The following is a 13,122-nucleotide window of genomic DNA, read 5'->3' on the forward strand; positions in this document are numbered from 1 at the left end:
TGAATAATGTTTTGTAGATTATAGTGTTTTAGCTATTGCCAGTCTATTTCCATTCTTTTGAGATTAAATTTAATTTCTTAATTTTCTGTTCTGTTTATAGAATTTTGAAGGATTCCTTAGGAGGAAATGCCAAGACAGTTATGATCTCTTGTATAAGTCCTATTGCTTCTGATTTTGATGAAACCTTGAATACACTTAACTACGCCAGCAGAGCTCGGAACATAAAGAACAAAGCAACTATCAATTGCAAGAAAGAAGCGGAGCGAGTGGAAGACCTCCAGCAACAGATAAAGTCCCTGCAACGGGCTCTAGAACAGAGACATCGATCAGAAACTAGGATTCTCAATAGGTTTGACCCAACCAAGCCTATACCCCGAAGATCTACAGAAGATCATATGTCCAGGGTAATGGCTGAGTGTGCTCATTACAGGACATGTACAGATACAGGATATCTCCTTCTTATGGACCTTCTTTCAGAAGGCGGCCTCTCGCCTTTTCAAATGCAAAAGGTGAAGGATTGGATGTGTACCGTAGAAGAGGAGAGGAGTGAAGTAACATCAGCCTCTGGTTTGGACAGTGGAATAGAGAGCTCTTCTATTGAGGAACTCGCTGCAGAGCTCAGCAAGAGGCAGGCTAAAAGTAAGGTATGTATCAGAAAACGTAATTTTATTGCCCCGATGGCTGAAGTACCAAGTATATACAGTACATATTTATTTACATGTAGATTGAGGTCTTTTATAGCTTTATGTGATCACTTCCAGTAACATATCTCGTTATTCTGCTTTCTACATCTTACAAAACCACTTGGACACTTATTCAAAGCCACACATCCCAGTCCATCATGCCGTGTCTCTTAACAAGCTTTTCTAAGCAAAGTTTGCATGTCTTAGCCTGCTTTTAAAAAGTTACAACAATGCTATTTATTACCCTCTGGAGCTGCCCTTCGGTGGAGTAAGAAAGATCGTCAAGAGGAGTGCTGTAAATCCTGTGAGAGGTAATAAGTGCCTGTTAGTGTTACACTTATACATTTAGCATGCATGCACTTTCCATGAAAAGATATATCAGAGTTAAGAGTTGTGCCTATGACTTGATGCTGTCTGTAATTTAGGGCTGAATGCAAATTTGAATCTACCTCTACAACTAGATGTGAAGGTGTAATAAATTGGCTTTGCAAATTCCTTCTATCCCTACTACTGTACCAAGGGTGTGGAAATTACCACAGAAAAAATAATAATATATTTTTCAAGCACTAAAGCGGAGGCCCAATCTTCTTGTCCCTCATGACAATCTACATGTCCTGAACCAAAACTGTATTTAACTGTATTGAGAAGCGCTTTTCATTGTTCGGCACGGTCAAGTGCCTGCGCTGACCCATAAGCGCTCGCAATTTGTCAGTAAAATTCAAAATCCATAGCGCAGGGCTGTGCTGGACGGCAGTATAGGGTACGGATAGTACACCCTATACTGCATGCGTTTATTCGCATGCAGATAGCAGGGTTTAATTTTTTTTTTTTATAATTTTCATTTTTTTTTTTTTTTTTACTTGATCACTTTTTTTTTTTAACATTTTTAATTTATTATATTTTATATTTTCACTTAACTTTATTGCTATCCCACAGGGCCTAACAAGCCTGTGTGTGAAAGCATTTGGAGGTGACAGACTCTCTTTATGAAGCCTGCCTCTAGTACAGGAAATCGAGCACAGCATTGTATAGCTGAGACTGGAAGGCTGAAAGTATAAGCAGGCTGCTTACAAATGATCTGTAGCTGTATAGCCGCCCCGATCACTTGTACAAAACGGCTTCCCTGCTCTACATTTAGACCTACTGCTTGCCTGAAGTAGGTCTAAATGTAGAAGAAAAAAAAAAAACACCTGCCCGGCGCCCAGAACTGCATGACCCAGGTGTCGGGCGATAGGCATTCCGCACACCTGCTACTACTCCTTTCCTTGTGAAGAGTGTTCAAAAAACAAACAAACAACATATGGGATCCAAATAAGCAAAAAAGGGAAAAGACTGGGGGCACCAGAAGCATAAGAATACAGGAAAAACTTCCAGTCTCTTATATAAAAAAACATTCATAAAGAAAATGTGACAAACAAAGTTCTGCTCAACTCAGCCTTACTGAGTCCTTGAAGATATCCCTTGTTCCAGGTGAAGTTCCTCTCTGGGAAGTCTATCAAATGGTTCCTGACCGCTTTAGATCCAACAGACCTTTCTTTAGTACGCACCACACTGCCAGTCTCTCCTTGCACTGGGAGACACACTCTCCCCATCAGCTAAGTCCAGCTGCATTAATACTGACCTGCACAGCAACCATCAAAATGTGGTCTATGAAATTGGGAGTCTGCCTTTCCCAGAAACGCTATTGGACTCCCAGTAAAACCAGCCCCAGTACACTTTTTTTAAACAACACAGGGTAAAGAAATACATTTCTTGTATCATGGCTTTACCTTAAATCATGTATTTAAGAAGCCATGGAGGTGTGTGTGTGTGTGTGTGTGTGTGTGTGTGTTTAGTGTATTTGTCACTTGGAATTCCTAAACTTTAAAGTGCATTCATTCTAGGTACTCATTGGATGCCTCTGTGGTTTGGTCTGATTTCTTGTGTACACGACATGCATTTCCAGGGCTTGAAAAAAATTTAGGGTGTGTCGCCAGTCAGTCAAAAATGTCTCCAGTCAGCATGACCGGACTATAGACTTGCAATTTAAGTTAACATTTTTTGCGGACAGATAGAGCTTTCTTTTGGTGGTATTTAATCACCACTTGTGTGCTGGTAATTATGTTATTCCTAGTCAGTGCCAGATTTTGTCTGACACTAGAGGATATCCCTAAACCCTGAGCTCTCTATATACACATACATTTTAAGGATGTGTATCATCGGCTGTTCCCATCCCTCACTTTTGCAAACATGGCACCAAATTATATGTTGATTTGTTAGCAGCGTTGGGCATGTTGCATGTCTTCATCTACTTGTGGGGTTTTTTTTTCCGTTTCACCACTTTTTTTTTTCTGTTTCACCACTTTTTTCCGTTTCTGACTGGAGACACTGGGACTGACCTGAGTACCCTGAATACTCGCAATGGAATTCTTTATTCTTCCATAAAGAGAGTAGAGGAGGTTTTACGCTTTAACTGATTTGGTTATATAACATTCAACATCTGTGATTTGTTAAGTGTGGAGATGGGTGTAAATAAACAGCTTAGTGGAAATTCTGTCTCTGGACGGTTGTTGCATGTCTGCCTGCTTCTGATAAAACTTTTCTTTTATAAAAGTGAAGAGTAATCATAAGCTCTTATAAGTCAGTTTTTTGTTTTGTTTTTTTTACAATAGGTCAAGTGCATATTTGGCAACAATCCCTCCTTTTGGGATGAAATGTCCACGTTTCCTCTTTTCTCTAAATTGCCTCTTAATTAGATGAATACATGAATCTTTAAACGTAGATTCATTATTATTTTCTATTTTTTTTTTTTGTTTCAAGAGTTATGTTCTATGCGTATGTGCATATTTTCTGCAGTTTTATTTCTGTGACCCCGAATTACATAGTTTTTTATTCTGGATCCCCCAATAAGGTTTTTCCAACAGGTAGGGCACCCCACAGGTTATGCTGGCTTTACCTTAAATCATGTATTTAAGAAATCGCGGAGGGACATACCTTCTATCAAATACCTTTCCTGCAAACCCAGCAGGTATACAGGCAGTACCCGAGTTACATACATCCGACCCTGATACGACTCCTACTTACAAACGGAGGCTATTACTGTACAGCAGGGGTAGTTGTAATGCTACCGCGCTCGTGCAGACGAGGAGTCTGGTTTGTAGTACTGTACATACATCACATGAAGTTGGCTCTGATTAGATGTGCAGACGATGGGTGCCTGCCTCTTCTTCCGGGCCACTGTGGGTTTTTACTGCTGTCTGTATCCTCATTAGAAAGATTTAATCTCACTTCCTGTCCTTGAGACAACAGGAAGTGAAAGCAAATCTACAAGGAAGGACAATTCACTCCTGTAACAGTTATCATGTGAAGAAGGTGTCTCCACTGAAGCTTTATCACCAATCCTTGTTTCCACGACAACCCAAAATTTTCGAAATCCAATTGTCAATGGGATAGAAAGTGAGGTGAAATCTTCTGAACAGGGGCACACACAGCAAAACAAACTTTACAGGGGATAAACTCTTCCCTATGCTATCCAAAACAAAACAAAAAAAAAGAATTTGTGCTGGAGTTACATTAAAAAAATGTACCTGTTCCAACTTGCATACAAATTCAACTTAAGAACAAACCTACAGTCCCTATCTTGTTCGTAACCTGGGGACTGCCTGTGTTCACTTAACACAGGGGTGCCCATTAGGTCGATCGCGATCTACCAGTCGATCGTGTATCAATCACTGGTAGATCGCGATGTCCTGTCCTCCCGCCATGGTCATCTCCTCTGGATCCCCACTGCTCTCCCCATCTGTATGCAGCGGGGATCCGAGGAGAAGTGAAGGAACCGCTGCAGCCGGCGGCGGGGGGCGGAGGAGGGAGCCGCTGTGGCAGAACTAAGGCAGAGCGGTGAGGCGAGAGAGAGAGACGCTCGGCCAGGATCTGACACCCGCCACCTCTATCTCCCCTTACCGCTCGGCCTTAGTTCTGTGACAGCGGCTCCCTCCTCCGCTGCCCCCGCGGCTAAAGTGCTTCTTTCACTTCTCAGATCCCCCGCTGCCTCTGCCCAGGAGAGCAGCAGGGATCCAGAGGAGAAGCTGAGCCTCCGTGTGCATGGCCAAGCGGCGGAGGATCAGTACATATCAGTGATATGTTCCGATCCCCTGTGCAGGACAAACACTGGAGCGAACAAACAGCCTCTCAGCGCTCTTCTAATATCTGTAAATATCTAGCCTGAATTGTTCCAGAATGAGTTGTTGGCATTCTCCAAGGACAGACTGATCACCACCTTTCCATCGTGTTCTTGTAATGACTTTGCTGTTAACCTGCTGTTTATCTTAATGGTAGGGGTCATTGAGCTTCGGGAACCCAAGTGGAGTAGAGAAAGACAAGTGCATTGAAGATCTGAGAAGTAAAATTCAGAAGCTGGAAGATGAGAATAGAGACTTCCTGGCTGCACTAGAAGATGCCATGGAGCAGTACAAGTTGCAGGTACCCTCTGTAATCATGAAAATGTATGGATGTTTACTTTTTTGTTTTGCATTGTAAAGCCTATTAAGAGGCTTATGTATGATGGCAACCTTTCAGCATATTTGTGTCATTTTCATAGCTGGACTGCAGAAATGACTATTAGAACCTGATTGGTTGGTATTGGCAACATGAGATCTTCCTGTTGAGTTTGTGCTGCTTATATTCTTTATATTGCATGATTGTTTATGGATAATATAATTCATATACAGGCACTTATGGTGCATGCACCTCCTCTCGGAGAACCAGAGTTTCCCACAGAAACTGGTTTCCTGAAAAGAAATAATTTTATAGATGTAGTTTTGGAGGCTGAGTCAACCTACAACCTGACTGCCGCTTTAATTTCAGAGAACGGGAATACTCCTACCTGTGTTGCTAACATATAACATTGTTCCCAGCAATATTCTGGCCCACCATGGAGTGTTCCAGTGCTTTTTGCTTCATTCTTCATATTATAAGATTAATCTTATAATATGAAGAATAAATGCACAATACTGTGTTGTTTTGCATTCTGTCGCTCAGCGCATCTATGGTGTGGTACCGTGCACTGGTGCGTTGCGTTGCCATTAATTTTGTATACCACCCCAGCAACGCTCCCTGCCACCGTGTATTGCAGCGCAACGCACATTAGGGAATATTGCACTACTTTCCTTTCACCATAATGCAGTGTATTGCCGTGCTGTGCTGCGCTGTGTTGGGAGGTGCATTAGGTGCCATTATGAATGGCACATGGCAAATGAATGGCAAAGCAGTGCACCTATCGCACGGTAACACACTATGTTCCCAATGTACCAGTAAATCTAAAGCTCTACTTCCTGTACCTACCTGGGTGTCAGATAATTACCCATTGAAATGTATACAGCTCGGTGCTAGGGAATGTGTAAACTTGACACAAGTCCTTGAAGTAGGTTACAGCAGGTTTATAGGTGGTAGTTTTGGGTGGCTCCAGGAGCCATTTAATAAACATGCCTTTTATGATTGTTGTACTAGTTCAGTCCTAGTTTACAAGTATCCATACATTGTATTACAGAGTGATAAGCTGCAAGAACAGCAAGATGAGATTGCTAGGTTGCAAAGCCACCTGGAACATCGGAAGCCTGATCTGTCTGTCACAGCCCTACTGGAAGATGTGCACTTGTTAAACATTGGGGGCAGACCAAATACAGCGCCTCTAATTAAAAAGCATTCACATGCTATTGAGCAGAACAAGCTTTTACCCTTGAGATACCCCAAGCAAAGAAAGGTAAGAGTAAAATAGAGTAATTGTGTAATGTGGGAATACCAAAATCTACAATAATCAGGAATACTGATCTGAAAACTCATTTTATTTTTAGCGGAATGTTGACTTAATCAGTGTGCTGCTTCTTCTTCTTCTTCTTCTTCTTCTTCTTCATTGTTCTGTAATAGTGTAGGAGAAGGGTTGGTGATCATACTTGTGTTTCTTCATTTTGGTGGACAATAGTAAGGGCCACACATTTGCAATGTGACAGTAGTGTGTGAATCTCTGAGCTAGCTAAACAAAATGATGCATCCCTTCACAGGTAAAACCATACACATATACACATATGTCAGCTTTGCAATTAGCTGCTTAGGGTTCAGCTTGAACTTTTATTTCTGTTTTTGTGGTATCCATTAATAACTTATCTGGCCTCTTAAAGAGGAACTAAACTCTGCCAACCAATTGGCTACCAGGTGGAGGGGGATGAACTGGGAGATTGATTGGTTGAAACTCAAAAATTAACAAAATCGTCCTGGCTTCCTGAGTAGCGTCAGCTTCGCACAAGTGTGTAATGCCAGAGATGGGTGCATTACTCTTCAGTTCAGCGCTTCTGAGTTTGAATGATGAGCTTCTGAATGCTGCAAAATCTCCACTGCATGGCCACCAATTAACAGATAAGATGGACAAAGGAGAAATGATTGAGAGTGAGTTACTACTACTCAGGTTACTACTACTTCCCCCACCAATGCATACCTACCTCGATCCGATGGGTGTGGTTGTGCTCTTTGTTTATATCCAGCGTCACAAGTCTTTACTGTCATGGCTACACCTGTGCATTACAGCCGCATATGGGACTGTCTCTGGCTTGGAACACAGCACCTTAGAAATGAATAGGGCACTAATGAGCAAGCACAGCCAGGATAGTGAAGACTTGCATCGCTTGATGTAAACAAAGAGCAGAACCACAGCTGTCAGATCAAGGTAAGTATGCATCTCCCAGGGAGGGGGGTTGCTTTAGAGGGATCGTTAGATCCAGGGAAGGAGTCAAAAAGAATAAATGCACTTTGTTTTAAAGTGCACTTATTCTTTAAGGAAGGGAAGCCTCAGGAGGATTTTGTTAGTATCCACCCAAAGGTAAAACATCAGTTTTAGCCGGTCTCTTAAATGAAGTAAAGACAGAAAGTACACAAGACCATTTTAAATCTGGGACCTGCAACAGCTTTATGTCTTCATAGTTAAGAATATCATTGCAGTTCCTACAGTTCCCACAGGCTGAAAGAGGGGTTAATATCCTGCAGGTTCTGTGTGTTGCCAAGACCAGGGTTTTCTTTGGCAACTGATATATCAAAAGAACAACACAGGAAGGAGCAGCCCAAACCTCCCTCTATCTTGCAATGATAATAGGAATTTGTAAGGCTGCAACTTATATGCTGATTTTTTTTTTTTTTAAGGCATGCTTCTTTAACCACTTCAAGACCAGGTGTTTACACCCCCTTCCTGGCCAGGCCATTTTTCAGTATTCAGCGTTGCGATACTATGACTTACGTTTATTCCGTCATGCAACGCTGTACTGAAATGAATTTTACACCATTTTTTGGGGACAGATAGAGCTTTATTTTGGTGGTATTTAAAGCTGAATTCCAGACAAAAAAAGATTTTGGTTTATTTGCACAGTAAGAATAAATGACCAACAATGAATGCTGTAGCTGCAAAAGTTGCCACACTTCATCATTGATAATTTGTACTGTGCAGAGATTCCAAAATCTTTTTTTTTTTTTTTTCTCCGGAATTTTTTACAATAGTTTTCACAATTACTATGAGTATTGCATATCTACGTTCCAGATTTCAGACAGTGTTGTATTTTTGTCCAAGGAGCTGAAAAAGAGCTTTCAGAGTGACACACAGAAGCTGGTATCCAGTCTGGAGGAGGGAGACACTGTGCTTTATAGACATTTCAGTGAAGATTCTGATCTTACAGCAGACTCTGATGAAGAGGAAAATAAAGAGAACTATGTATCTGAGAGAGAATCCATCAAGTCCTACCCATCACATAGGTAAACGTATCCTATTTTTGGGGGGCCTTCTCTGAAACCCGAGGCTCCTTTATGTAAACTGAGTTATAATTTGCTTAGTGCTTCTTTCAAGCAATTCCTAAACTGTGTTTAATGTATTCTGAGGTGAGCTGACATGATTTTAAATATAAATGACTCTTTGTAATGTTACTAAGTGTTTCCTCTTATTTTAGAAGCTTGTCCTTTTTATTTATATATATATAATGTCTGGTAAATACATTTTACTGTATCTGGTATAGGTGTAAAAATTCCAAACCTCAAAGTGGAAACTGGCCTACATCTCCCCAGAACAGTGAGGAAGACGAAGAAGCTGTGTTAGACAGGGATACAAATGAAGGTAAGTAGAATTTCATACAGGCAGCACCTGAGTTACGAACATCCGAGTTACATACGACTCATACTTACAAACGGAGGTCCCAGGCTGTTCCACTAGTTGTAATGCTGCCGTGGTCGTGCCGACGTTCATAGTACTGTACCTCCTGTACATTACCAGAAGTTGTTAGACGTGCAGACGAGGAGTGCCTGTCTCTTCTGGGTCCGGTACTGTACATTACAGGAAGTTGTTAGACGTGCAGACGAGGAGTGGGTCTGCTTTGTACTACTGTACCTCCTGTACATTACAGGGAGTTGTTAGACGTGTAGATGAGGAGTGGGTCCGGTTCGTAGTTCTGTACCTCCTGTACATTACAGGAAGTTGTTAGACGTGTAGATGAGGAGTGGGTCCGGTTCGTAGTTCTGTACCTCCTGTACATTACAGGAAGTTGTTAGACGTGTAGACGAGGAGTGGGTCTGGTTCGTAGTACTGTACCTCCTGTACACAACAGGAAGTTGTTAGACATGCAGACAAGGAGCGCCTGACTCTTCTCCCTGGTCTGGTACTGTACATTACAGGAAGTTGTACAAACATCTGTCCAAGTTGCATTTACAGTAAAACTACATGCAAATTTTATTTGTTTAGTTTTGGTTAGTATGGTGCGGGGTTAGAACCACTGTGAGGGCAGCAAAACAAATGTTACAGGGGGTTAACCCTTCCCTATGCTATCCAAAACTCAAAAATGTTTTCTGGCTGGAGTTACACTTAAAAAAATGTACGTGTTCCAACTTTCATACAAATTCAACTTAAGAACAAACCTACAGCCCCTAACTTGTTCGTAACCCGGGGGTCTGCCTGTACAGTTGATTGATGCTCTCAAGGCCTTGTACATTGTCCTAGTTCTTGTTCTTAGAGAGAACAAGTCACAATTAGGTTTATGCACGAATCTGAACATTTAGTCTTTAATTGTTATAACTGTGCAGGTTTACTTATGAAAAATGTATATTTCCACTTTGTATACTTTTGATGTTCTGAGTCTTAGCTTGATACTGTAGCTGGATTGTCATGGGGTCAGAGGTTTGCTGATGTCTGACAGTTGTAGGTCTGTCAGCTCGCTGACCTCACACATCCCCACTCTGCCCACTCAAAAACTGAAGTACAGTGGGGGGGATTCATAAAAACTGGAGCAGACAGAATCTGGAACAGTTGCCCAAGGCAACCAGTCAGCTTCTCTTTCATTTTCGAAGCTAAAAACGGACCTTTACCCATATATTTACCATAACAACAAACACACCTTTAGAAATGTTTAGTAATGACAATCTACAAAGACATACTTCTAGATAATTGCCGGCTGTGTATTCTTTGCATTCCTTATTTCTCTTCTCTTTCCCAGTCTTCTGGCAGTGGCCATGATTACTAAGGGGAGATTAATCCATCTCCCTTTACTTCCTGAAAATTTGGCACATGTGACTAGACATGTGACCATGCACATGATCTCAGGGGAGGAAAATGACTTTCTCTGAGATGAGATTTCCTAGCAATGCTCTGCTGATGACAAGGCAATCCCAGTGTGCATTGATTTGGCAAACTGAAGTCATTTTACCCTTTCAAAGCAGGAAGTGAATGCTCTGCAAGGGTAAGTATTTCATAATCCCAGCGTTTTACACCGGACATATCTGTTATTATTGATCATCAAACATAGAGGGATGCATTGGTAGAATTTGATTTTTGAGTGTAAAGGTCCGCTTTAACTGAACAAACTGAAGAGAGCTGCTGATTGGTTGCTATAAGAAAACTGTCTGCTCCAGTTTTGATGCGAGTATGTAAGGTCAGGTTTTTGACAGGCCATCAGTTGTCAAATTAAAGGTGACCTTTGACCAATCTATTTCCTCAGCAATGGCAGCTTGCATATTTTGATCATGGCAAGGTCTTCTTCACATAGATATCGCACTTTTGTACATTAGCCTGTAATAACCAGGGATGGGGAATCCGTATTGCCCGACATCCGGGACATGTAGTTTCAGGTGCCAGGCGAGGAGGTTTTTTTTTCTTCTACATTTAGCCCTGCTTCGGGCAAACGGGGTTAAATGTACAGCGGGGGAGCCGGTGCTCATTTTGTACAATTGATTACAGCCATCTAGAACACTTGTAATAAGCCTGCAGGTCCCCCCCAGGCCAGGAGACACACCAAACTACTAGGTCTTGGGTTAGTATGTGTGAAATCTTTTGTGCTTTTAGACTTGTGTGGCTGTATGACAGGATACAGATCTACGTGCTAAAAAAGTGTCTGTGGGGGTTTGATCTTGGTAAATGGTGTAAATTTCTGATTGTGTCCCCCACAGCTAAGTATAAGAAGACAGACCAACTTGTTCTGGGAGACAGCCCTACCCATGAAAGAGACTCTAAATGGAGGTTGCGTCGGGCTGAGCAGAAGATCCGGGAACTTGCTATCAACATCCGAATGAAGGAAGAGCTTATTAAAGAGTTGGTTAAAACTGGTGAGGCTTAGGACATTTTTATCTCACAGCTGTTAGTCACATAATAAACAAGACTCGCCGATTTGTACATGTGCTTAATAGCTCGAGAATAATTCTTCCGTTTTTACGTCTTTTTTTTTTTTTTTGTATGTGTTTTTGATTACCGTATTTTTCTCTCCATAAGACGCACTTTTTTACTCCCAAAAGGCGGGGGTAAATGTACCTGCGTCTTATGCAGCGAATCCCTATCGCCCGACGCCCGAGACATGCTGTTTCGGGCGCTAAAGCAGAGCTAAATGTACAGTAGGAGCCACCGCTCGTTTAATACAAGTGATCTAATCAGGTCACTCGTATTAAAACCGAGTGGCGGCGATCGAGATCACCATAGAGCAGATGAAGAACGGACGTTCTTCGTCTGCTCTGTGTGATCACTGAGACCATGGCGCTGTAATTACAGCGCCACCTGTCTCAGCGGTCACTAACTGCAGCTTCTGTCACAGAATATGGGATGTCTGGTCTATCTGCTATATTGAAGATGATGGCTGCACTTTTTCTGCAATGGAGACCTGATTGCCTACCCAACTACGGAACAGACCTTTTTGCACCCAAGTCCGAGAGGTTTCATGCTTAGAGAGGAACTTGACCCACCAATTTATTGTCTCCAAAGAGTTACTTTTATGGCACGCCAACTGTCAATGTTGTCAATGTGCTTTTTTCAGCTCTCAACCTCAAATGGCTGGTGTCGTAGCTGATCACATGTGCAGCACCATGGAAACTGCAATCCACATGAAGGCTAAGATGGCATCTTCCTTGGCTGTAATGGATAGGATGTTGTAGTTCCTCTTTAAAATGATAAGGAGGGATTGTGGGAAGCATACTTATTTGTATCTCCATTATTTAAAGTGGCTTCCAATTTTTATTTTATTTTTGCAATATCAAGTGAAACATTTTACACGTTACTCCAAATAGATTTGGTTGGAGGAGGAATGTTTGATTTCCTGCTGGGATCCTGGTGAGTAGTTCTTCCTTCAAAGCTGTTATAGCTGTGCTGGTTTCAAGTTAGCCCCTGTATTGTTATACAGAATCTATTGAAGGGTTAGTGATAGAGTTATGTCTGTATTTCTGAAATTATTAGCAATAACTACAAAACCTTGAATAATTTAAGTCATACAATCAATTTTGTGTGTCAGGAAGAGAAGCTCAGGCCATGAATAAACAGTACTGTGTGAAGATCTCTGAACTGGAGGCTGAGGCAGAACAGGTACGGATGGAGGTCAGTGAGAACCAGCGCCATCTGCAGGAATTGGAAAGGAAAGACACGCGGGATCCAGTGGAGAGATCCAAACTGCAGGAATACCGCAAGAAGATCGCAGCCGCTGAGAGTAAAGTCCAGGTGTGTGAGCATTTGTGTGCTTAGCAGATTTAGTCACATACTAATCAGTGCTGACTTTTATGACAGGGTCTGTGCTTGTGGGAAACTATAAACTTATATCCTTTGTTGGTGTAATATTTTCTAAAATGTATAAATGCAAGGTCTCTGTATTTATAAAAATAGGTACATTATGTGTGACATGGACTTCTACAGAACAAAGACGGCGTGCAATAACAAAGGCTGCTGATCTGTTTTTACTTCAAAGGAAAGTTAATATTTAAGGAGGCACATGCCACCCCTATTCTTTCATAACCTTAGAGTTTCTTTTACTATTTTGTTACAAAGGAGAGTCCCTCTGTCTGTGTCCTCTGTCTGTGTCCTTTACAATAATGAAACTAACTTCTTTTATTGTGTTAAAGGTGTGTTCCATCCAAAACAAATATGATTGTCTAATTTTTCCTTTTAGCTCCTCCATATTGCCCCCCCCCCCCC

At 41.7% G+C, this 13,122-nt stretch overlaps 1 protein-coding gene across 1 annotated transcript in view; it reads left to right on the forward strand.

Moving 5' to 3' along the window:
- KIF7 (kinesin family member 7) overlaps positions 1-13,122 on the forward strand; it is a 33,649-nt gene that overhangs the window by 6,776 nt on the left and 13,751 nt on the right. The window contains exons 4-10 of the mRNA XM_018571537.1: positions 101-644; positions 4,998-5,141; positions 6,208-6,420; positions 8,239-8,450; positions 8,708-8,805; positions 11,124-11,279; positions 12,449-12,651. Coding sequence (XP_018427039.1) covers positions 101-644; positions 4,998-5,141; positions 6,208-6,420; positions 8,239-8,450; positions 8,708-8,805; positions 11,124-11,279; positions 12,449-12,651 — 1,570 coding nt within the window. The remainder of the gene's footprint in view (positions 1-100; positions 645-4,997; positions 5,142-6,207; positions 6,421-8,238; positions 8,451-8,707; positions 8,806-11,123; positions 11,280-12,448; positions 12,652-13,122) is intronic.

Source organism: Nanorana parkeri, unplaced genomic scaffold, assembly GCF_000935625.1.
Source record: "Nanorana parkeri isolate BGI_ZX_2015 unplaced genomic scaffold, ASM93562v1 scaffold42, whole genome shotgun sequence".
Classification (NCBI taxonomy): Eukaryota; Metazoa; Chordata; class Amphibia; order Anura; family Dicroglossidae; genus Nanorana; species Nanorana parkeri.